The sequence below is a fragment of the Archocentrus centrarchus genome, chromosome 21 (assembly GCF_007364275.1).
Source record: "Archocentrus centrarchus isolate MPI-CPG fArcCen1 chromosome 21, fArcCen1, whole genome shotgun sequence".
In the NCBI taxonomy this organism is placed as follows: Eukaryota; Metazoa; Chordata; class Actinopteri; order Cichliformes; family Cichlidae; genus Archocentrus; species Archocentrus centrarchus.
Genome location: NC_044366.1, coordinates 7,920,103 through 7,946,692, shown reverse-complemented (window position 1 = coordinate 7,946,692; position 26,590 = coordinate 7,920,103). Strand labels below are relative to the sequence as shown.

Here is a 26,590-nt window from a genome sequence, read left to right as displayed (position 1 = left end):
AAATTTTCATAAATGTTTCATTATGCAACAAAGAAAATATTAGAGAATATCTTATTCTGAAACCATTCGGGGCATGTTGTGCTGCAAAATAAAAGAAAGTTCTGTATTTTATTTAATTTTTTTTACACCCTTAGAGAATAAAAGTCAGAGATGACCTTGGCATTCGAAAGTCAAATGATCTGGCTATGAGTGGGTGACTCAGAAGTAGCAGGGAAGTAATATTGGACTAATCTTCTTAATTTGTGATCATCCAGCCGTCATCTCTCCTCATGGTTGTTGTCATTTTCCATCACATTAGCAATGGATAAAGAGTCAGCTATGGGAGCCGTGTCCATGAACAAAAGACGTGTGAAGTTCACATTAGGTTTTCACATAATTTGGACTAGATTTTTAAACCTTGTGGAATGTCACTGAGCATCTGTTGCTCATGTTTGTTTGATTTTTTTTTTTTTTCTTTGCTGTGTGATTCACTGTCACAAGGGAGATGGTAAATCATAGCTGTCAGACAGAACTCAAACAGCGTTGCTTGAAAGATGGTTAGATATACCTCGGGGGGGTCAGCCTAGTTTCACTTGTTGCTGTTTCAACGCTCTGAGTGTTGTTTGAAGCTGAATGCTAACACTGTGACAGGTACATACTGCCCTAGGGGAGGATAACATCAGACATGCTTTGTAAGCTCACATATCTGACACAAGCTCATGTTTGTGTGGCTATATGTGTGTGTGTGTGTGTCTTCCTGTTGTGCTGTCTGCCTGTGCGTGCATGTGTGTGCGTGTGTGTGTGTGTGTAATTCCAGGTTCTGGCTGATGCGGTCTCTCGCCTGGTTGTGGATAAGTTCAGTGAGCTGACAGACAACTTTACCTCCCCGCACGCACGACGAAAAGTCCTGGCAGGCGTCGTCATGACAACAGGTAGAAGTGGAGGAAGAGATTATTGGCGCGTTTATGCGCGGCAAAGGCTGCTTCAACGTATTATCAGGAGGAATATTACGGTTATAAGCCAAGAAAAGGCAGCTGACAACAGATACAGTTACTCTGTATCTGTGGCGGATGCTCGTAATAAAAGTGTCCAGTGTTTCAAATAATGATGTCAGCATATGTACAAGCAACCCCTGTGAGCAGAAATGTGCAGGCTTCAACCTGCACTAAATGCTCAGCTCCAGCTTTTCTACTCTTGGCTCTGTGTATCAGGGAGAGCCCTAATATGGCCATCTCAAGCACACACCTCTAGCTGTGGGAACAGAAACCCCTTCCACCTGCTGTTCAAAACCTATATTTACAAGATGAAAGTTAGCTTAAAGGGAGGAAGACGGAGTCAATACGCCTTCTTTATAATATAAAACAGGAGTATTTTGAACTTTGATTCATACAAAGCTGCTCCAGTAGAGTTAGTTTAGAATTAGTAGAATTAGTTTAATAGGTCCTGTTTAACAATTTATATATACAGTCTAATGATGCATCTTTGGTTATGTATTTTTAAACATATGTGACAACTTTAACGAGTTTTGTATCAGCCCTCAACCAACTACACAGTAAAATGTACTCACTCATTAAAATATTAATATTAATAATCTAATAATATCACAGTAATACCATTATCATCCACTTGCTACTATTTTAATGTTGAAAGCGTGTTTCCACAAAGGCAGGCAACACCATGAATAATTCTTATCGTCTGAGCACACACAATGCGAGACGATGCAGCGCGCTTTCTCCCGTTCCCTTGCCTTATGACAGAAATCACAAATGCAACATCATGTCTCTTACAGTAAAGCAGGATGTTGCATTTGTGATTTCTGTCATAAGGCAAGGGAACGGGAGAAAGTAACCAGCCCTTGATACCAGCTCCCTGGCTGCTAGCGTTTCTTACAGACAGCACTCTCCCAGCTGCACACAGAGTGTAGAGAGGCAGCTGGACAGCTGTGTCACGACCACACTGGATATGTGCTCAAGTCTGATCCATACTGTATCTGAGCCTCACTGACCCCTGCACTTCTTCTAAATAATTATTTATTTATTTGTTGCCTTGGAGCATGAGCGGATCACGGTTGAGTGAATATGTCACGTTTATTTATGTTTTCCTTTGTTTGCATTTGGAAGGCTTTTGAATTTTTGTACTGAGCATATGAGCAGAATGTCTTTTGTTTATTTGATTCCCAACTATTTAAAACATTTGAATCTATACCAAAAAAAAAGCCATCCAGAATTATTCCTTTATTGTATATGCATACATGAATGAATGGATGGGCATATGTTAAATGACAGTGGAAAAACAATGTGACGTTCTAAACTGAGTGATTCACAGTGATAAACTGACGGTCAGCTATTACCCAAATCTGTAGTTGCCCTCATAATTTAGCTGTCTGGCCCGCACCTTTACTGTTTTATCTCTCGCTGCGTTGTCAGATACAGGAGGGAGCTGTTTTCAGCAGGAAATAAAACTGTGACTGTGAGTTATTCAGTACCAAGACCATAGCAGACACAGTCCCTGAAAACCTGTAAACCACTGTGGAACGTTAGCAGCTGTATTAGCTAGATAATTCACTCAAGGTGATAGAAGGCAGCAGCGGTGCTAAACGAGGTTGAATGTTGGTAGCCTTGACTCAAAACTAATGGTAATCCATAGTGTTTGCATCTTAACTAACCATGAGAATATATATATATATATATATATATATATATATATATATATATGACAGAGCATCCAAAAATCAGGTTAAAGTCCAAAATTTTAACTTTAAACAGATTTTGTTGATTTTCTGGGAACTTTTTCCTCTAAGAAGTCAAACTGTGTCCCTTCTTTGAATTATTGTGATTTAGTAATGTAGAGGATTCATGATTGATTAAACGTCTGATGAAAACTCCTCTAAGTTTACAAGAAACCGTTGATCAAAGCTAATTCACGCAGCGTTATCACCACAGGCTAAAGTCAGAAAAGTTGCCTCCATCACCCCCAGGTGTGTGTGGCTGCACCGAGTGGAGGTTTTCTCCTCATTGCAGAGAGGTTTACCAGACAAGGATTTGAGAAAAAAAAAGTGCACTTTTTATTTGCAGTTCATGCATCAGAAACCATTTTTCATTGTTTTGAGAAATATTTGCGGACAGAGAAGTTAAGATGGCAAACACTGGAAGTATTGGAAAGTCAGGTTGTTCTTGATTGCATCATTGCCCGGCCGTTTTTGTGCACAGCCGGGATTCTCAGTCGGCGTCTTCGACTGGCTTTTCGCCTGCTGCATCACATTGATGTGTTATACCAACTGCAGGAACCTGGCTGGCACACTCTCAAACTAGAATTTCCAAACAGTTACTGTTTAAGTTACGCATCTTTCTACGCTGTCACTTTGCCTGTAGCATTAACACAGGGACAAGGACATTAAACCTAATTAAGTTCATCATGTGGTTCCTATATTAACAACTTTAAAGCTACGACTACATGTAAATTGCTGTAGTGTGATTTCTTAAAGGCATAGGAACACAATTTATAGTATTTACATTAAGTGTAAAAGTCCTAATACGGCTTTATTCTCCAAACAGGGACAGATGTGAAGGAAGCACAGGTCATTTGTGTCTCCACGGGAACCAAATGCATCAACGGTGAGTACATGAGCGACCGCGGCCTGGCACTCAATGACTGCCACGCTGAGATAATTGCCCGACGCTCGCTCATCAGGTACCTCTACACTCAGCTGGAGTTCTTCCTCAGGTCAGTGGACGGCGTAAATTTATTTAATTTTTTTGCTAATCTATTTAAATCCAATGCTGCTACTGCTCTTTCTCGTTTTTCTAAATATTAAATGTCCAACGTAAATACACATTTTGTGCCGGTTATCTGCCTCTATTTAAATTTTTCATTTGTCTGCTGTAATAGCAACATCAAGGAGGACCATCAGAAATCAATATTTGTGCCGTGTGACAAGGGAGGCTACAGGTTAGAGGATAACGTTCAGTTCCACCTCTACATCAGCACCTCGCCCTGTGGAGATGCCCGGATTTTCTCTCCACATGAGGCCGGAGTGGAAGGTACACCACCATCGTAGTAAATTCACCTCATGCTTCACACCAGCCCTCACGTCTCCTCCCAGCTCAGCTCTGACGTGTTTTTAGTCTCGTCTAGCTTAGCATTCAGTGTTGACAACAGGTTTTTTTTATTTAATTAAATTTGTATGTTTTCCTCTAATGCTTCATTTCAATTAATTAGAATTTTACTCCACTGTCCAAATACGCGTTACAGACACATTTAAACAAGGCACTAGTAATTAGAGCTTTTTGTCATTCTCTGTCTGCCGCTATCAGTCTTTCTGCCGCCCAGCACACCCACACTGTCTGTCTGATTAACCTCCCTCTTACTCCTGTCAGAGAGCTTTCCGTTGCACATGGCAGACTGAATAAAAAACAGCCACATTCAATTAGTCACTGAATAGATGGCGCCTGCTGGTGGAACAGCAGAAAACTTTGATAACATAATAATAAATAATAGGTCACGCTGGGTGGGAGACATTTTTACTGCTGGTAGAATTACTCACTGTGTCCAAAATTTCTCCTGTTTACTATATAGTCCATTATGTACTTACCCTTCACAATTTTATGTGTCAGAATACTCAACGTGAAAATCTGTCCACCATTAAATGCTCGCAAAGACTCAGCGAGAGATTAAAAAAGTAATGTTTGCCAAGGATGCAGCTTTTTTAAGCTACAATGCAAAACGCTGAATTGTATCCATGCAAACTGGCTGTTGTGTGATTGTCTGAGAGGTTTCAGCCACAGTTTCTGTTTCCTCATGTTGAGGAGGTAGATCTTTGTATATATTAGCATAGTAATGGGGGGAGACTTGTTATTGTTAAATAATTTTATAACACTCATGTGTTTATCTTGACGTTGGGGAGCTAGTCAGTGAGCTGATGTGAAATTTTATGTTTTGATATTTCCTCCTCACATAAACAGAACCACATCAGAAAAAAACTTTACAATTTCAGACAATATCACCAACAATCACAAATAAAGAAAATGCTGGTGACACTGCCTCATGATAACCAGATTTTCTTAACCGAGCTTTACTGAAAAATATGAAGTCTCACTGGGATCAAACCCTTTATCCCTAACCTGATGGTGAGAACTCATATTCACCATCTGCCAGCTGTGATACATCTGTCCACTCTTTTCCCACCACATAGGACTCACAAGGCAGTGTTGTGCAGATTTTGGGATTTTTGTTTTGCTGTTGACTCACACTTTAGGAGCGTGAAAATAAGGCAAAGGTAGATGAGAAATACTTACTTCATCCTAAAAGTTGGGAAATTTCTGCATTACAGCAAGCAAAACATGAAAAACAACTAAGCTCTATAAAATAAATAGAATATATCACAGAAAAGTTAAATATGACACTAAAGAAAGAGCTCACTTAAATAGCAGAAATAAAAAAGTAAAAAATGGTAATTCAGTGAATCAAAGTCTAAAAATTGTGGTATGAGGTGGTAAAGATTTTCTTTATCTGACCTTGTGGGAGTGGAGCTCACTGATGTTAGATAAAGTATTTGCCTGTCTGGATCCATTAATTATCCACATCGAGTCACCACAGCCACAGTCATTTGGATAATCTCTGAATCAGCTGATCGAGGAAACACTGTGTTGATTCAAACAGCAACAGCACTGACAAATCCCCTCATTCCAACAGCCAGCAGCTCAATATTCAGGCCACCACGTTGCAGTCACAACTGGTGCTATCCCTCTGCATTTCTTCTTTACGGCTCAGATTAATGTCACTGTCCTCACCAAAAGTCTTGGAGCCAGGTGTGGTAATACAGTGGTCCAGGAAGTGTGAGTGCGACATCTCACTACAGCACTCCACGAAGCACATCAGACTACACTCACGGGGTTCTCTGTGGGTCTTCTCACCGAGCTCGTCCATCGTGTCATCCAAATGCATCACATTCCCCATGAGAAACGCTGGAACTGCTGGCTGTCAGAGCTGGCACCCAGTTCCTCCGTAGCTCCTCTGGGATTTCGGGCCTTGCCGTGGGCATTAGAACTGTCAAGATTTTATATTATCAAAAGTGTAATGTGAGGGGAAAAAAACCCAACTAGGCTTGTAAAATTTGACTTTACAGGACTTGATAGTCATTAAAATAAAACTAAATCAAAATAAACAGGAGTTACTGGGACAGCTTTTCCTTAGTTTTCTTGGTTTTTAACTAAAAGTAACTAGAATGACACCGAGAAACAAACTCACCCACACGTTCACTTTATTTAATCTTTCCTGATCAAACCAACATTCACAGGATCACCAACAAATTTAACCTTCAAAACATCAAATGAGTGCCACATAAATTTGTAGAAAAGAGCAAATAAAACTCTTCCTTTCTGTGCTTTGGCTGTGATGTGCCATCAGACCAAGGAGACAGACATCCTAACCGGAAGGCACGGGGCCAGCTAAGGACCAAAATTGAGTCTGGGGAGGGCACCATCCCCGTGAGGTCCAGCAACACCATCCAGACCTGGGACGGTGTTCTTCAAGGAGAGCGATTACTCACCATGTCCTGCAGTGACAAGATTGCAAGGTATGCTGGGATAAATTGCATTCAGTTACATCTCCTTATATATACTGTAAATCATGCAAATATTAGATAATATTTCACAAATTATATTTTGCTCAATAGCTCTGCATTTTTCTGAAATAATTTGTCTTCTTTAGAAATGTTCAAAAACACTGTTTGCTAAATACAAAACCCGGAGCTGCTTAGCTTAGTTACACATCTGCTGTATCTCATTTTAGATCACTTCAGCTGATGAATTATATTAATAGACATAATTCTATTTTGGACATGTTGACAAAAATGTCAACAATGTCATGTTCTTGTAGGCTTTATATTACCCATTGGTTTTCTCCCAATCTTAGGCAAGTATGGTCTAAAAAAGATCTTATAAACATTTAACTTAGTGAAGATTACAGGAAACCAGCACTTCATTGCTTCAGCTCTGATTGTGTTTCTTAAGACTCTTTTTGTGTGTTTTATTTTCCGCCACTACAATCGGCTGTGAGTGTTTTATCTTCACATTGTCCATCCACTATGTCATATCAAGCCTTCAGGGAGTGTCAGGGACAGCTAAATTGATAAACTGTCCCTGGGGGCATTTTTGCAGACAGATCATGGCGTCTTTAGTCTGTGTCCATGTTCAAGGCAACACCCTGCCTCTCTTGTGATGAACGGTGAAACTTCTCCATAACTCCTCTCGGGAGCCCCTCCTCGTCTTCCTTCTTGCCTTCTGTGCCCAGGATCATAATATTTTGCCTGAATGGACCGAGTGATTGAATGCTGAGTGTGTATTTGATGAGGGACATGTCTACTGACTGGCAAATGCTCTTTGCACTATGTGAGTTAGAGGCAGTGTTGCCCTTTCACTGTGTGATTTAGATTTTATGTGGTCCATCGTGGAGGGATCCAAGTCAGTAGAGGGCAAAATAAGGTGGAAGACTGTGCATATAACCATGTTTTTTTGTTTTTTTTTTAAAGTCTGACTAAATAAGAGGGAAGAACATGAAATATTTTAAGGTTGACACCAGTTACAGATCAGGGCTGACATAAAGAAACAGAAAAAAGCTCACTGCATTTAAGAATTTAAGGTACAAGTATCTCTCTTCCACTTTGAGAAATCATTATGCACGACTTCCCGCGCTGCCTTCTCATGACACAGCTATTAGCCATGTCAGAAATCCTCCACCCACCTGCTTCTGTCCCTGTGTGAGTGATAGTTAGCAACAGGGCTGCTGTTCAGTACAACTACTGACTGACACGCTTTGCCCCATGCCCTCACTGCTCCCTCGTACACATTATTTTCACTCCTCTCCTTTTCCTCTGATTACACGGCCAGCCCCGCGGCTTCATTATCAACAAGCCATTCTCTGCCTCGTGTCTGTTCTTTCAATGAGTTCATTAGCATAAAGGCAAATTGTTCCTATGGATTCTTTCTCTCTGTTTTTCCTCTTTTCTTTTGTTATTCCTGTAACAGCTCGTCACGTGTGCTTTCTGACTTATTCTGACCCTGTTCTCATTTGAGTGTTTATAATTTATGTGCGTGTAGACGCGAAAAGCACGGTATTGGGGGAAAAGGTACGACAAAGAAATACAGTGATGTTTGACAGGAATGAAATTGAATGCCTCTCAGAACATAACTCAAAAGGTGTGTGCTTCCTTGACTGTGGCTTTTTTACACACTGTGTGCGTCCTTCAGAGGGTGTACAGGTGTGTATGTGTCACCATGTTGCTGTGATGCAACAATGTGTGTGTGTGTGTGTGTGTATTACTGCAGTTTGTGCATGACACAGAATATTATGAAGCTATTTGACTGGGCTGAATGTGTGCTTTACTGCTCGCAGCTACAGTTGAATTCAGATATTTTATTTTTCCCCTCCCGCAGTCTCACTCACGTTTTCTCACAAACACACACACACACACACACACACACAATATTGCATATGGAAACAATGGACCCTCTGCATAGCCTGCGGTCTTTTGCATGTGTGCATATTATTGCTGATTGTTTTGGGTTCACGTTGGTAATTTCAAAGACTCTCAAACAGTCTGCCTGAAGTAAAAGGGAGATGAGGAGAGCTAGTCAACACTCATTTTCTAATGTTCTCATAAAGAAGGCAGCTAGTGATAGATATTTTTCTCTTGACATCAACAAATACAACTAAAAGACCATCATCAACAGTGAATTTGTCCATTTGTGTAACCAGCAGTTCATTTAGACTGTTGGTGGTTTTTTTTTGTTTGTTTGTTTGTTTGGTTGTTTGTTGGTTTTTTTTGGGGGGGGGCTGGTAGCTGTGTTGTCCAAAGCCTCTTCAGTGTCTTCAGTCATACTATTGTAATTGATGTAACTGCTGAGATCATGAGGATGCCATGACAGTGTTTTGAGTATATAGATACTTTATTAATCCCACACATATCCTGTGTTATATACCCCTTTTCTGCTCTACTTGAGCACTCAAACATGCCTCATTCACCCATTCACACCAGCACTTTTTTCTGTGCCTAAGTGCTTTCTGTCTAACACTCGCACACATTCACACTCCAATTAATTGAGAGCAATTTGGGGTTCAGTATGTTGCCCAAGGATGCTTCAGCATGCAGCCAGGGATTGAACCACCAACCATCCGATTGATGACCTGCTCTACCTTCTGAGCTACAGCCGCTGGTGTAGCTCAGGAGGAGTAACTGTTCAGAAGCCACAGCCATCTGAACAGTTACATTAAAGATGTCCTTTGATGCTGCTGCTGTGACGCACCAGGTGATCATGGGTCTTGTTTCCACGATAATACTTATGCTACAGCCACATTAGGGAAAACGGTGTTTGGAGACCACGACACAAACAAAATTATCGTAACCGTGTGCACTGAACTTTCAATCTCGCCTTTGAAGACGAGGATCAGGTCTCAGTCATCTTCAGAGCGACTTTGCTGCATCAAGATGGCAGTAAAACAGTTATAAGACGGCGTCAGTGTGCTATCAGTTTGGGATTGAATGTGGTCAAATTGGCAATTACAGCAATTAACTGTGACAAAATAGGTATAAATTACAACTCTGTTGCCCTTTGTTGCAAATCTACATACACAGAAATTCACATTAAGTGCTTATATACAGAGTTCAGCCAGAACCTCATAGATTTGAAAGAGAAATTCAGAAATTTCTCCACACGCAGTGATGTAGTTGCTGCAGGATTGCAGCAACTGTAAAGTAACGCAGGTGCTTGGCAATCTTGCTTTTATATAGGATTAAGCAGGATGCATTCGGTTGACAACCAGTTGAGTTGAATCCCTTCTTGCACAGAGAGGCTGTGCCGATCACTGCAGACTCAGATTCAGTGTGTTGGAAGTCTGTCTGCATTTAAAAATGAAAGGTCAGTTATGTGCAAACCTTTTCCAGTGTATCTGAGAGTGATTACAGTCATTGTGAGTTGGGTTGCAGTTGTTTGGAGACAGGTTGCCTCCCTCCAAACGACTTGTGCAATCACCTTGCACTGTGAAGTCGAGTCCAGAGGTTGAGGGTGTTGCACACAACTATTTGCAAATGGTCATTGTACACGAAAGAAGTCAATGAAATCACCAGGCAACCATTGAGTTTTCCTAGCAGCAAGAAGGTTGACTTCCTGTTTTTACTCTAATGTGACTCAGACATTATGGACACTTGTGTTCTATAATGTTTAGCATGATATTTAAACTTTTTATACCTTAACCACAAGTAGTAAACCTAAGTAGTTTGGGTGCCTAAATATAAAGAAGAATGTTTTGGGGCCAAAATCCAACTAAGTGTTTTTTGTTTTCTTTTCTTTTCTTTTCTTTTCTTTTCTTTTCGCCTAAACCTGATCAAGTACTTTTGGAAGACTAGACCTAATCAGGTAGTTTTGGTGCCAAATCTAACTAAGCAGTGAGTAAAAGCAGAAGTCAGTGAAAAGAAAGCAAAAACACTGGGCTTACATTTCTGTTTTTGTTGTTGTTGTTTTTTTTACTTTTAAAGATCTAAATCTTTGAATTCAGTGGGACTGCAGCTGAATCTGGCATGCATGGTCTGGGAAGGTTGAGGTTGTTTTTTGTTTTTTTTTAGCTTTCAATGGAATTTGTTGACTGTATAAATTATATAAGATGCTAACAACCTTAGCCTTCAGCACCGCCTCTTTCTAACATTTCCGTCCTTGTTTCCATTATTTCTCTTCATTCGTCTCTCTCCTATTTTCTCAGCCTGCACAGTCAAACTAACTCCTTCTCCCTATCTGCCTCTTCTCTTCATTTCTCTAACTCCCCCCTTCTCTCTCTCCCTCTCTCTCTCTGTGTTTGTCTCTCTGTAAGGTGGGCAGGCACTGCTTCACAGAGCATGTCAATGGGAAAATGACTGGGGAAAGATGGCTAATGACACAGCATGAAAATAAACAGAAGTTTGGGAAAAAATAAAATTGGATACCTCAGAGTGTACACAGCTGTAGGATTATGTGTGGGTGCATGTCAGATAGGACTGAATGTTTATGTACTAATATACAGTATTAACTTTGTGCTCGTGTGTGTGTGTGTGTGTGTGTGTGTGTGTGTGTGTGTGTGTGTGTGTGTGTGTGTGTGTGTGTGTTCCCACATCAGACAGCTACAGTATCATATTCTAATAAGCCCGTGAACTTTCCAGTGATTAAGAAAGTGCTGTTTGTACACTTCAGCTGCATATCATAATACTGCCTCAGTGATATGTTCAAGTTGTTGTGAAGTATACTGTCATGGTGAAGATGACAAAATTTTGGGTTTCTGGCAGACTGAAAGTGTGAAAAGCATGAAAGCATGTGTGTTTTTCTCTCTGCAGGTGGAACGTGGTGGGCATCCAGGGCTCCTTGATGAGCTACTTCACAGAACCAATCTACTTCTCCAGCATCATCCTTGGCAGCCTTTACCATGCTGACCACCTCTCCAGGGCCATGTACCAGCGCATCGCCGATATCGAAGACCTGCCCCAGCAGTTCACCCTCAACAGGCCTCTTCTCAGCGGTAAGAGCTGTCTTTGATGTAGGTTAGAATGGAAAAGAAGAAAAGTGCATCATATAAGTTTCCTTTTGCAGATTTCTGATTATAGATTGGTCATCATGTTCACATTTTCATGATTTGAGAGGATCACTTTGTTAATCTTTGCCAATCAAACTCCAGCTGTCTAAATATCACGGAGGAAGAAGCAGTAAACACATTAAATCACCTCGCTGGTCAGTGAGTCCCACAGGAACAGGAAGACAGTTATTGCTTTTCTCCCTTTGTTGGATCTCGGCTGACATTTACCTAGGTCCTGTGGAATTTGAATAGCTTTATCATTTTGTGTAAATTTTCAGCATTGGCTTGACCTTTTAAAAAGGCAGTATAGACCGGGACTCCTGTAGTGTTTTCATCTCTCTCTTTGTTTTTTTGGATTTCTATTTTTAGATGTAGAACATGCCGTCTTTGTCTTTGTAAGTTGATCCAGCGTTTGAGGAAAGATGGGTTTGTTTTTCTTTTTAATTTATGCTCCACCTTTTCCTCTTCCTTTTGTTTTTCCATTGGAAATATTATAAACAATATATATATATATATATATATCTCCAGCTAGGGGCACATTTATTCAGAGAGATTTACAAGTTTAAAAATGAATCTATTACTTATCACCTGATTTCAACATTTTTTATTTTGGACAGAGAAAAAATTCCAGTTTTTGCACCAGCTTGAAAACAAAACAAAAAACATTCAAACCAATAAAATTAACTTTCATGTCAGAAAGGAGGTAGTGATGCAGTAATATAACATCTCTTTCAAAAAAATAACAAACAACAGCAGAGTTTGAACTAAACAGTTTGATATGTTTAGAGGTGTGAGGGATTATTCTGCACCAAACTCCTGATGGATGGAATTGAACAGCACAATAAAAAAATACATTAATTAATTTATAAAGAAATAAAGAGTCATTTTCTGACTTCCCTCCTTGAGCTTCATTAAACACAGGAAAGTGTTTAATTAATATTAAATTTTTATAGCATTTTAAGCACTACTGTAATGTTGCTGTATTTTCCACCAAAACAGTCAGCTGGTTGTCTCCCTCTCTTCCCAGCTGTGCACTAACCATGGGGCACCAAAATGCCACACAAACGAGCAAAGGTCGAGGAAATACCAAGCTGTTAAAGCACTGCTTGCACTGGTCATTGTACCACCATGAATATAGGGTAGTCCATATCAAACTTGTGGAGAGAGTGGCACTGTGGTCATTTTGTTTAGATCCTGGGGGGTGACACGGGGCTTCATATCACACAGCCAGGATATACATTTAGCTCCCCTTGCTCCTTCTCTCTAAATGGCAAGTAAAGGAGATAATGGTAGAAGGTTATTAACCTTTTCCGCTTTAGAGAGTTTTTAGCGGTGAAAGTGCTGTGGCGTTAGAGCACTGAGGATTTCATCCCCTTTAAATCATCTTCTGCCACAAGTGCTGCCAAATGGAACCAAGGAGCTTAACACACACACACACACCTACACACACACACACACACACACACACACACACACACACACACACACACACACACAAAGAGGAAGACATGGGGATTTATGACATCCATATATCTCCCATTTATGCTTGAGATACAGTGGAGGCCAAAGCCCTGAAGTGTGCTAGAAGAGAGCACGCTCTGTCCTTATAGTCCCCCCCCCCAGGTGGATTCTACTGTTTGTCTCTACTGAGTTAGACAAAATGAAATGAGAAGAATAAAAAATGCCCTGTTTAGAAATATTGTAGCTGTGGGAGCCGCTGTCATTTGGAAGGATGCACTGCCACATTTGGGTACCTCGTTCATTGTTTAATACATCCACACATGAGTTGATAGAAGGTTTGGTTGCTGTGGGAAAGAGTAAACAGCGTTTTAGAATCTGTAGAGTTCCTGTAACTAAAAACCTTTGTGTTTTAATATGCACTCTCGCTCATTCATTAACTCTGGGTGTTTCTGATGCCAGGTATAAGTAATGCTGAAGCCAGGCAGCCAGGCAAGGCACCGAACTTTAGTGTCAACTGGACGGTGGGTGACCAGGCTCTGGAGGTAATCAACGCAACCACAGGCAAGGACGACATGGGCCGCGCCTCACGCCTCTGCAAACAGGCGCTCTACAGCCGCTGGGTGCGCCTACACTCCAAGGTACGGAGAGGCCAGAGCGCACATTCGCACACAGCCATGCGTCTATACAGACTGCACCTCGCTGTATTACTGGCACAGTCATCTTAGAAGATTTGCAATTGCTAGTTGGGGCAGTTTCAGTGTAGTCTCCTTGTGCATCTCAGGAATACTTTTAGCTAAACTGCTACTTTCACATCAGACCCTGGAAGTCCTGCTCTGATCTGCGATTTCACTACTGACCTTAAACTTGTACAAAGGTCAAATGTCAACTTTTGTGTCAAATGGACTCAACTTATATGTTGAGAATAATCATTTCACACGAGAGCTGGGTCTGTGGCTACAACCCAGAAAGATCCAGTAGTCTTCAGTAAAAAAGTCTGTGATGTCCAAGCCCGAAAGCAGCAGATCAGGTCAAAGAGCTGTTTTTTTTTTTTTCTTCTTCTTCTGACATTAACACAGTTGTACAGTGCAACAGGGTTATTATAGTTAACGAAAACGAACGAAATAACGAAAACTGAAATTGAAAAAATATTGTCGTTAACTGAAATAAATAAAAACTATAATTAAAAGGAAAAAACGATAACTAACTAAAACTGAATTGTGAGTTTACAAAACTAACTAAAACTAACTGAAATTATCGATAAACTGACTTTCATTTACTTGTTTTTTTTGTTTTTTTTTTAAGCCTTGTAGATTGATATGAAATCATTTTTTCCGCTCTCCGAGTTTAAGCTGGGAGCGCCATCGGACAACTGTGTGAGTGTGTGCGCATGTGCGTGCGCTCACCGCGCTGGTCCGCCAAGTAATGGCTGCGGTCTGCCGAGAAAGCGGCAGAGTCCCGTATGGAGGTTCTTTGAGTACAAGAGCACAGATAGAATCGAAAGTCTTGTTGTGGATGATGAAAAATGTGCGGAACATTTCTCAGTCAGGAAAAACCAGCAACATCAAAGTCCACCTGAGAAGCGCGCAACGGCTACAGAAACCGCTCTGATCCTACCAGGTAACCTGGCCTGCGCCTCTGGAGAAACGGGACTACTTGTCGGGTCCACGCAGCCCAGAAAGTTGTGACTAAACTGTTTAGTCCTTGTGCGTTTCCGGCTACTTTATCAGTGAGAGAGTAACAATCAGGAATAATAATCAAAGCATCAATATAAGGACTCACAACTGTCAGCAAATTCCTGGTAGGAGACTGCTGAAACTATCAGGATGGACGTGAAGGAATGAAGAAAGTGAAAAAAAAAGGGGACAAATATGTTTGCAGCCAAAAAACTGAGCACAAAGAGCGAGGACCAAAAAAGAAGTCCCAGCCTGCACCGCATATAAAACACCTGCACACGACCACAAGGTAATTAACACACACAATCCAGCTACACAAGCATAAATGTGGACATGAGGTCTGCAACTTCCGTAGGTTGTGTACAGAGGCCGCAACGACCCTGCAAGTTTAATTAGCGAGCATCTAACCAAGCTAGCTCCAAAACAGAAGCAGCTTCAGGTGGTGAGAACATCAGGATGCAGCTGGATTTGAGCTTTGACTCCTTCAAAGAGTTTGTTTTTGTCAAACACCACATGTATGTAACACTTCCACCTTTAACCCTCATGAGACAGGGATGACAGAGTGCTTCTCTCAACTTGGACCAGATCAGAAAAATTAGGTTCTCTCTCGGAGGACAAATGAACGTGGACAGAGATTTGGAAAAGGTAACACATAGAAGAAAAATTTATTAGCACTGTAACAAGTTGAAAAAAACAAGGCTTCAGTAACGACTGAATTTCTCACTGTATAAAAAAATACTACCAATTGGTGAACTTCTTGAAAAGAAACTGGGCCCAAAAAAAAATAATTAAATAAAACAAACAGTCAAAAGTCGGGTCAATGTCAAATGTCTCTGTGTAAAATGTTCACAGGTCTCTCTCTCTCTCTACCCGGGTAGTTTGATTTCCTTTTTGTCTTATCTGGAATATTGCGATGGGCGTCCCCTTTCCTCAGACGAACAGCACAACAGGCCGCTGGCGTCACACCCTCCATGCGTGCAACCCCACGTCCCGCCTCTCCACTCGCCGATTCTCCCTCTGGCTCGCCATCGGAGCTTTTCCACTTGACAATATACCGATCTGACGAGGCGATGTCCGTCAAAGCGGCTCACTTTCAAAATGAAAATCTTCAAACACTCGAAACACCATTCAAAAGAAAGTATAGTTCCACTGTTTATCCTGGACTTAACAGGCAGTAGAGCGAACGACACCCTTCCTCTCCGCCGTGTGTGCTCTGATCAGCCTAATTACCAGAAAAAAAGTAAACACGGAAAAGAAAAAAACGGGAGAACACAACGTTGCTGTCAGCATAGATGTGGGTGTATGCGCACCCTGCTGGCAAAAAATAAGAATTGCCTGAGGTTTTCACTAAACACTTAGGAACAGGAAAAATCCGGAGGTTTTCCTTATTAGTGCAACTAATGGGCGTTACATGTAGGTGTTGTTAATCTGCTGCACTGATGCTGAAGTTTATTGTGGAGTTTATTGTAGAATTTATTGAGTTTGGGAGTTCATGTTTTTCTTTGTTTCTCCCTGCTGATGTTCATGTGTGTCTTTAATATTACACACATTTAGCATGTCTTGTGAACAGCTGGTTGTTGAATATATTTCTTTAAACAGTATCTTTTGTCAAGTTTTCATTACACAATAGTCACTTTTGCGCCTTGAATCTTGCACCTGATTAGGTATGAAAATACTAAAACTAATACTGAAACTAACTAAAACTAAGCATGAAACCAAAAATAAAAACTAATAAAAACGAGAAAAACCACTCTGAAAACTAATTAAAACTAACTGAATTAAAGAAAAAAAAGTAAAAACTAACTAAAACTAAACTATAATGTAAAATCCAAAACTATTATAACCCTGGTGAGGACCAAAAAAAGTCCCAGCTGGCACCGCAGCACACGACCACAAGGTAATTAACACACACAACACGCACAGCTACACAAACATAAATGCGGACATGAGGTCGGTTGTGTACAGAGGCTGCAAAAACCCTGCAAGTCTAATCAGCGAGCATCTAACCAAGCTAGCTCCAAAACAGAAGCAGCTTCGGGTGTTGGAGAACATCAGGATGCAGCTGGATTTGACCTTTGACTCCTTCAAAGAGTTTGTTTTTGTCAAACACCACATGTAGGTGTTGTTAATCTACTGCACTGATGCTGAACTTTATTGGGAGTTTATTGTAGAATTTATTGAGTTTGGGAGTTCATATTTTTCTTTGTTTCTCCCTGTTGATGTTCAGGTGTGTCCTAATTATTACACATTTAGCATGTAGTGCTGCTGTCTTGTGAACTGTTGGTTGTTCTTTATTTCTTTATGGTATCTTTTGTTGAGCTTTTATTACACAATAGTCACTTTTGCGCATTGAATCTTGCACCTGACAAAGTATGAAAATACTAAAACTAATACTGAAACTAACGAAACTAAAACTAAGTATTAAACCAAAAATAAAAACTAATAAAAACGAGCAAAACCACTCTGAAAACTAATTAAAACTAACTGAATTAGAGAAAAAAAAGTAAAAACTAACTAAAACTAAACGATAATGTAAAATCCAAAACTATAACCCTGCAGTGCAACTGTCTATGTGGAGTTCTCCTACACTGTCCTGAAGCATCTGAGGGAGAACATCTACCACAGACAGCCTCAACTGTGGTCCCGCCATCATGCACCCTTTGACAAGGCATAAAAAATGCGGGACTTTTTTGGCCAAACCAGCGCAATTGTAGCTTATCACCCTCCCTGCTCATCAGATTTGACCCTCTGTGACTTTGTCCCAGTTGAAGGATCACCATTTTGACAGAGTGGGAGAGTTCCAGCATGTAGTAGCAGTCAGATCAGGACTTTCACAGAGTTTTAAAATGCCAGCAGCACTGAAAGCTGTCAAGAGATGCACAAGGAGAGACAACCACAAAGTGGAGATTGGCCAAATTGAAATCAGATATGGTTTTTGTTTTGTGTAGGAGTTGAAGAATTTGAGCAGCTCATATGGCTTAAAATGTCTTCATTTTAAATGAATGGGTCATTGTTTTGTTTTTTCTTATTTCCTTTTCTCTGTATCGTTCTTCTCTTCCTGCCCAGCTTTCATCCATTTTGCGGATCAAGATGTCGAAGCCCAGCTCCTACCATGAAGCAAAGCAGGCAGCCACAGAGTACCACTCTGCCAAGCAGGCACTCATCAAGGCCTTCCACAAGGCCGGCTTGGGGGCTTGGGTCAAAAAGCCCATCGAGCAAGACCAGTTCACCCTCAGCTCCTGAGGGAGCCGAGGGATTCCGTAACCACCCACTCCTCTTTCCCTGACCCAGGCCTGAAAGCAAGAGAGCCACTTATTAACAACCAGACACTTTCTTCCATCCCATGTGTCAGCACGCACGTGCACTTTGTATTTGTGGAGATGAACGTGCGCAGTTTCACAAACCATCCACAGGTCGTCATTCTCATTCCTCAGAGGACCTCAGCCTCGTGTTTTTTTTTTCTTGTCATGTTGATTTAACCTTTTATTTTGATTTTATTGGATGGTCTGTTCCATTTACTTATTTTCTGCGTAAAACTGGAACCCATGTTTTGTTTTGTTTTAGTTTTCTTTTAACAAATTCCCATTTGTTTCCCAGAGAAATCGTGTTTTTATGCCATAGATGTGAAAGTTGAAATTATACAGTCCTGTCTTGTTGATCAATGAGTGTAGCTAATTTAGGTTGGAATGTAGCCTAGATATGGGATCTTTGTTGACTAAAACCAATGTATATGGACCTAAAACAATATATCTTTGCTAAAAATTAATGACTATGACAAATTTTAATTTAATTATGCATAAATCTTCAGGATGTAAATCTAGTGCTGAAAAAAGAGAAAACATAGGAGTTGTAATGTTTAATGTAAAGTGTTATTTGGTCCGTTCCTTAGCCGAGACTACATGTTCTTGTCCTCTGGATTAAAGATGAAAATGTTACAAAATATTGTCGCCCTGTTTGAGTCACTGACTGGAAAGAATATATAAAGCAGGTGTGACAGCATTTAAGCACTCTTTTTGTTTGTTTTTATGTCTTGTGCATTCATTCGTGCATATGATTTTTAAGTTATTTTATGTCACTCTCATTTCATACTTGAACAGTTTAGGGGGGAGGGTCATGTTGACTCCCCCTCTCGCCTGGGTCTTGGGAGAAGCTCTGGGAGGTGCTGCACGTTGTATTTTTTTTTTTTTTTTCCTTGATCTAAGCCATGGCTTTGCATGGAAACTGAACTTAGAAGCCTGCAGAGCAGAAAACATAGGATGGGGAGCCCCGTGCGTCCGTCAGTGAATGATGTTGAATGAATGCCAGCATCTTCCTCCACAGGCAGCTTTGAATCTTTGTCTCTATTTTCTAGATTTCTTGTGATTGTTTGATTTTTGAAGGGGGGGGGTGGGGACAGGGTTTTTTGTTTTTTTTTTTTCGTCCTTATGTTCAGGCATTTACGGATTGGGGGTAATACTACCGGGAACGTGGTGATAGTATAACAGACCTCTCAGATCTTGTAATAATGTCATTTTGTTGCAGGGAAACATGATAGCAGATAAACTCATAGATGACATGGTATATGTACTGTAGCAGCACATACAGTATATGAAGTTATATTCACTAGATGCGATCCCTCCACATTATTGTGTATGGAAACACCTAGATGAACAGTAAAGTAAAATGCAACCCCTGCATGAGAAGACTCTTGTATGACGTTGTATGCTAATATCTGATCAACTCTGCCAGTAGATCACAACCAAATGTGTCACAGTGTGATGTCATGTTCATCCTCCTCTCTGCACCCAATTAAGAAACATGTTATTTGCATATTCCATGAGGAGCTTTATGAATTGGTTTGACTCCTGTACATCCTGAGTGCATAAATGTCCTCGTGTTTTAAATTTGTAAATGAGGACGAGTTCCTGTTTCCAGCTGTGGGAAATATGTATGTGTGTTAGTGGGTGTGCGTGCAATTAATGTGTGTGCTCAGGTGTCTTTAAGCATATTCTTGTCAAATTTTCACCAAAGATGATGATGTCCATGTGTGTTTCTGCCCCAGTATTTTCCTTTTTTTAAAAAAAGAAAAAAATCTAACATTGTGGCATCAACCCTTTACCGTCTCGATTTTGTATACCCACACAACAATGTCCTACTTTTTGCTTTGTACAAAAACTGTGTGTTCAATTCAATATGGGGGGGAAATACAAATGTCAGGCTTCTTTAGTGCATCTGTAGCTGTCAATCAGTGATCATGTGTATATTGTGAGCTGCGATCATTATTGCTGCAAGATAGTAGTTCTGTGTAAATAAGGAACAACAAAAGGCAACACATTCTCCTCCCTGTACAATCGATTCATCCTTAAAAAGAAACAACACAAAAAAACCCAGTTTTGATCCCTCTGTTGCTGAGATTGTGAAGATGTTAATGTTCCTAAGTATTCGTGATTCTGTGTCACTCACTGGGCACCATAAAGCATGGCACTAACACTGCCGGGGTTAACATGCTTCATCCCCATTGTAGCCATCCATGTTTTAAAAAAAATAAATTAAAAAATATGCACTGTAAAGTGCCTAAGCTAAAAGTGGCATCCACCAGCTGGCACGTGTGATGTCATGTATGTACCTTTCACTTATATTTGGTTGTTTTGGGGGATTTTTTTGTTTGTTTGTTTGAGTCAGAATTAGAAAAGCAGGGAAGGGGGGATCTCCCAGAGTAGAGTTAAAGATTTAAAAGAAAAAAAGAAGTAATAGATAGCATCCAGTGTCCCCTGACAAACAGACCCAGACCAAAGTCTCGAGCAATACTCCTGATAATGTCTCCTGTAATGTCAGGCCGATACCAACAAGAGTCTGCGGTTTTCCTCCCCCCCTCTCTCCTCCTCTGGTTTTCTTTCAGTGTTCTTCGTTTATTCTTTAACTACAAAGCTGTCTGAGATTGTTTTTTATATATATATATATATATTTCCCCCTAAAGACTGCCTGCTTGTAGACTTTTGTTTTAAATTCTGACTGCACTAAAGATGTCAACAGATGATGTCATGATCTATATACATTAAAAAAAAAAAAAAAGAGTCCCCATTTATGGATTAGATGGATTGAACTATCTGCAAGAACTGAAATGCTTCTGCTTAACCCTTTGTGAATCCTCAATGATGGTCAGTGCACCCCTCCACTCCCTCCCCTGCTGCAGCTGCACCTATTGGTGGGGTTCCTTTTATTTATTTATTTTTTTTGTTTTGTTTGGTGACTCCTGATTGGTCAGTGTTTGTCAACTCTGATTTCCAGAGCCACTGCTCTCTGTTCTTCTCCTCTCCAGTTGTCCAATGTGTGAAATCCTCTCCTGACGAAAACTACAACTTTGCATGTACTACCAACACTGAAGCTGCACCTAGCATGATGACAAACTTTTAAAGGACTCGTGTAGAAAAAAAAAGTTATCATAGATATATAAAATGAACAAAAAAGAATAAAAGAGTTCTTAGTTTACTTTTGCACATGGTCGGGATTCTTTCTTATCACAGTTCTGAGTGTTGCTTTGTGTGTGTGTGTGACTTTGTGTGTGTAATAATATAATAACATCACTACAGAATCACTGATTTGAAACAGTGTTTCTTGTCCATATTTTTAAATATTTATCATGTACATTGGGTGAAGAATGCATGGGATATCTAACATCTTGTGCCAATCAGATTGCTTTGCTGAGGCACCTTAACTAACACTTTACATTATATGTAAAAGCCTTGAATTCAGAGCTGCAATTAGTCAAACAGAGAAACTATTAAATTATTATACTGTGAATATAAAAAAATAAAATGCTGCTGCGGTGCAGCATTTTACAGCTACAGTCCCCTCCAAAAGTATTGGAGCAATGAGGCCAATCCCTTTATTTTTGCTGTAGACTGAAAACATTTGGGTTTCATATCAAAAAATCAATATGAGACAAAAAAAAAAATCTCAGCTTTTATTTCCAGGTATTTGCATCTGGATCCGAAACACAGTTCAGGCGATGGCACCTTTTGTCTGAACCCATCCATTTTTCTTGTGAGCAAAAGTATTGGAACATGTGATTAACAGGTGTGTTTAGTTGCCCAGGTGTGTCCTGTTACACTGAGTATTCAAACAGTAAATAGCGCTGAATGTCTCCACTCACTTTCAGATTTGGGTTTTGCCTGTGCAGACTGCGCATTTATAGTTGGAGGAGTAACTGTAGCTGTCTGTGGGTGAAAAACAAGCAACTGTGAGGCTGAGAGAAGATGGAAAATCAGTGAGTGCCATTGCACAAACATTGGCCATAGCCAGTACACCTGCTTTGAATGTCCTGAAGACAAAAGTCATCACTGGTGTACTGAGTAACAGATGTGGAACAGGAACAAAAGCAGATAACGAGAGAAACACTGTAAGTACGGTTAAAAAAAAAAAAAAAAAAAAAAAAAGACCCTAAAACAACTGTTAGTGACATCAGGAACAACTTCCAGAGGGCAAGAATGAAGATATCACAATCTACTGTTCAAAGAAGACTTCATGAAGTACAGAGGCCTCACCAGAAGATTCCAACCACTAACTAGCAAGAAGAACTGGAAGGCCAGGCTGGAATTTACCAAGAAGTACAAAGACAAGCTTCAGGAATTCTGGGACAAAGTTTTATGGACTGATGAGACAAAGATGAAATGATGAAACCTTTACCAAGGTGATGGAGAGCCTGAAGTTTGGAGAAAGAAAGGATCTACTCGTGATCCCAAATATACAAGCTCATCTGTGAAACATAGGGAAGTAATATCATGGCCTGGGCTTCCATGGCTTCTTCTGGGATGGGGTCATTAATCTTCATTGATGATGTCATGCACGATGGCAGCAATACAACAAACTCAGAAGTCTACAGAAACATTTTGGCTGTCAGTTTAAAGTAAGATGCAACTGAACTGATTGGGACATCTTTCATCATGCTTCAAGATGATGGAAGAAGACACACTGTCAAAACTACAAAGGAGTTCATCAGGGGCAGGAAGTGGAAGGTTTTGGACTGGCCTAGTCAATCTCCAGACTTAAACCCGATGGGGCATTTTACCTGTTAAACAGGCGACTGAAGAGAGTAACAAACAACAGCTGAAAGAGGCTGCAGTGAAAGCCTGGAAAAGCATCATGAAAGAAGAATGCAAAAGTTTAGTGATGTCAGTGGGTCTCGGGCTTGATGCAGTTATTGCAAGCAACTAAATATTAAGTCTTATTCACTCTTAATCTATTTCAACTTTATCTGTTCCAACACTTTTGCTCATTAGAAAAATGGGTGGGTTCAGACAAGAGGTGCTTTCTTCTAAACTGTGTATCAGATCCAGATGTAGATTTTTTTTTTATGTCAAACCCAAATGTTTTCAGTCTACAGCAAAAATAAAGGGATGGGCCTCACTGTTCCAATACTTTTGGAGAGGAGTGTACAATCCTTCAAAGACTACCAAGGTAGATTTGAATGGTGAGGCGATACACAGGGAATGACAGTGGAAAGAAGTTTTTCATTTTTCAATCAGTTGGGTCCACATTGCCATGATAACATTAGGTAGTTGCTGCAGATTTTGTTCTAGTTCTTATTGACATGATGGCATCACATAGTTGCCACAGATCTGTCAGCTAACTAAGTGTGCCAAGAAAATATTCCCCACGCCATTACAAGATTGCACCACCACTAGCAGACTGAACCATTGATACAAAGCAGAGTGGATCCATGCTTCCATGTTGCTTATATCAAATTCTGATCCTACCATCCATGTTGCAGCAGCAATTGAGACTCATTCAGCCAGGAAGCTTTTTTCCAGTCTTCTGTTGTCTAATTTTGGTGATTGTGGGTGAATTGCAGCCTCGGTTTCCTGTTATTAGCTTGTAGGAGTGCATACTGTGGTTGTAATGAGTGCTTATTTCTGTTACTTTTGCCCCCCTTTCAGCTCAAAGAAGTCTGGCCATCAAACCATTCTCTGTAAACCCTAGAGATGGTTGTGCAGTAAATCCCAATAGATCCACAGTTCCTGAAACACTCAGAGCAACTTGTGTGGCAGCAACAACCATTACACATTCAAAATATTCTTTCTTCCTCATTCTGATGCTCAGTTTGATCTTCAGCAGGTAATCTTGACCATGTCGACATACCTAAATGCAATGAATTGCTTCCCTGCAATTGGCTTATTAGATATTTGTGTTAATACACACAAACCAGCAAATGACCACGTGGATTGAGGAGCACAAATCTTGTTACGAATGGAAAGTCTTTTTCATGGTAATGAAAACCACAATCAATTAGCAAGGAATGTTCCACAGGATGGTCAGGAAAAGACGATCCAGGGGATTCGTCACAAGCCTCAGCCTCAGAAACAGAGCCATCAGGCTGCATTCTGCAAAAACACGCAAAACTAAAGCCTGTAGAGTTGCATAACAAAGTTTTGTGGGCTACTGAAACAAAAATCAGCCTCTATCAAAATGATGGAAGAAAGGAAGTAAGGAGGAAAAAAAGAAAGCATGCTCTGTTATGGTTTGGGCATGTATCGCTGCCAGTGGAACTGGCATTTTGACATTTAGTAATAATTTTGCTTTTGACAGGAGCAACAGGGTGAATGCAGAGTTACACAGAAACATTTTGTGTGCTCAGATTCAGCCAAATACATCAAATTCCCACATTCGGTGATCCTAAACATGTGACAAATGCAAGCAATGAGCTTTTCAGGCGAGAGAGGTGGAACATCTTTGAATGGCACAGTCAGTTACCTGATCTTTGTCTGAGTGAGCTGCAACCCACTTACTATGAACCAAAACAAAAGTAGAAAGACTCCACAACTAGCAAGAGCTTTCTGATATCTACAGTAGGGGAGACTTCAGTCAAATACTTCAAAGTTTTTTCCACAAATGTTTTATTAGACCAATCTTAATTTCTATCTGTCCACTGACTTTTGAACATCTGAAGAGTGGGTTTGTTTACTAATCGGAAGGTTGGTGGATTGATCCCTGACTCCTCCAGTTCTGCAACATACAGAGCCCTGATTTGCCCCTGATGCATCCATCGGAGTGTGAGTGTGTGTGTGTGTGTGAATGTTAGAGAGCATTTAGTTATAGTTAAAAGTGCTGTATGTGTGTGATTGGGTATTTGACTCTCAAGACTCAGACTTGTGCTTTAAGTGCCGAACTGAGTATAAAGCTGCCAGTCCATTTACCATGCTCATGTAAACCTCAATTAATTATTGCTGAGACATTAACTTTCAACAGAGCTTCAGTTATGTACAGTCAAGTTTGAAATTATATTATTATAATTTTATTTTATTATGTATTATATATATTCTTATTATATATAATTTTATTATATATTTTATTTCGGACAGTGTATAAGTGTATCCCCTAAAAGAGAGCGATTAAAAAGTAAAGTACACACATATTATGTGGTCAGTACAAATGAATGTGCCAAAGCACCGAGCCTGCAGGTGTGTAACTGTGTAACAAATACTCAGGGTCTGGACTGTATATTGGTTGCATACTTGCAGAACAGAATGAACTTACCAGGACAACTCACAGTACCATTCATCTAAAATCAACTGATGCAACAGGGTGGCCAGTGTGTTTTATACATAAAAGTACTAAATCTGTGCATACTGTACCTGAAAGCCTCAAGCATACCTTGGCTATGCTCTATAAGCATTGTTCAGAATGGGTATGCTGTAATGCATGTTTGACCTGTCAACTCTGAAGCATCATTATCGAAATGCACTCTTGTCATCTATAAAGTCACCGCAGGATCCTGCATGCTTTAGGTAAAACATTTGTTTCTTAATCATTTCAAATATGTAAAGTATTTGAAATATATTTCCAGTATTCCCTTATTTTATGAATAGCAGCCTGGTTTTCTTGCTAAAAGGAAAATTTTAACAACCCAAATTACCAAATGTGTTTGGTATCAATTAGACAAAGAACTGTTTCACAGTTCATGTCAGTTTAAAGAGTAAAAAATAGATGTGAACACAAAGGCCTTCACATAGGCATGTTGTTTTTTCAGTTTTAATCTTTGTTTTTAATGATCCTGCTATGACTGTACAGCGCACTGAAAAGTAATTGTAAAGCGATCCTCAAACTCTTTAAATAAACGAAGAGCTCAGAAAAATGTGAAATTGTGAGCAGGAAGATATCATGGCGTGCACGCAGTCGACAGAGAACACTTTTTAAATGCGTTTCAAGTTGATGTTTCTGTCTGTGTGTCTGATCAGCATCCCAGAAGATACCACCATTGGATCAATAATAAATCACACATGGCTGCTTTAAACACCGAGCCCCTCTGTGCTCGGAACTCCACCGATATGATGAAAGCTCAAAAAACAGATTCAAACAGTCGTGACAGGTGAATTCAATAATGCAAAAATCCATCTGCTGAGTCTCGACTACCATGTTGCTCTTTGCATAAATGTTGATATCAGGACATTTATCTATCAGAAATACAAGTACACAGTTTCCTTGCACTGTAGCCAGCAGCTATATGGTGACGTGTTAGTGCCAGATATTGTTGTAAGTTAAAATTAGGCTAATATAATATAAAACCAGGGCATCACAGGTAAACAACCCTCTCAGCAACAACAAAGAGCACAAATCTGGAAATAAAATGAAACATGACTACATACAGTAGAGGCTGGTGAGGCAGCTCAGCCCCCTGGTGCCGTATGAGTGCGAGAGCGAGGGCAGCAGCTTGTGCCCCTGAGAGAAATGACAAATCATTAGCTCTGGTCCAGGGGTAAATGGGAGCCACACTCTTCCAAGGCCCACATTTCCATTTCAATTTTCTGCTCAACAGAGTTGATGTATGTGGCGAATCACATGGCAAGACCAGTCTCCACCTCGGCCGGCTCGAGCCTGCTGTTATTCACTGGTTGGAGTGCGTCTGTGAC

At 40.3% G+C, this 26,590-nt stretch overlaps 1 protein-coding gene across 1 annotated transcript in view; it reads left to right on the top strand.

The window, feature by feature from the left end:
- The window catches only part of adarb1b (adenosine deaminase RNA specific B1b), a 138,288-nt gene extending 117,523 nt beyond the window's left edge, over window positions 1-20,765 (top strand). The window contains exons 6-12 of the mRNA XM_030757600.1: window positions 797-911; window positions 3,534-3,702; window positions 3,868-4,019; window positions 6,385-6,553; window positions 11,336-11,517; window positions 13,492-13,670; window positions 17,772-20,765. Coding sequence (XP_030613460.1) covers window positions 797-911; window positions 3,534-3,702; window positions 3,868-4,019; window positions 6,385-6,553; window positions 11,336-11,517; window positions 13,492-13,670; window positions 17,772-17,948 — 1,143 coding nt within the window. The 3' untranslated portion in view covers window positions 17,949-20,765. The remainder of the gene's footprint in view (window positions 1-796; window positions 912-3,533; window positions 3,703-3,867; window positions 4,020-6,384; window positions 6,554-11,335; window positions 11,518-13,491; window positions 13,671-17,771) is intronic.
- Window positions 20,766-26,590: the final 5,825 nt, after the last annotated feature.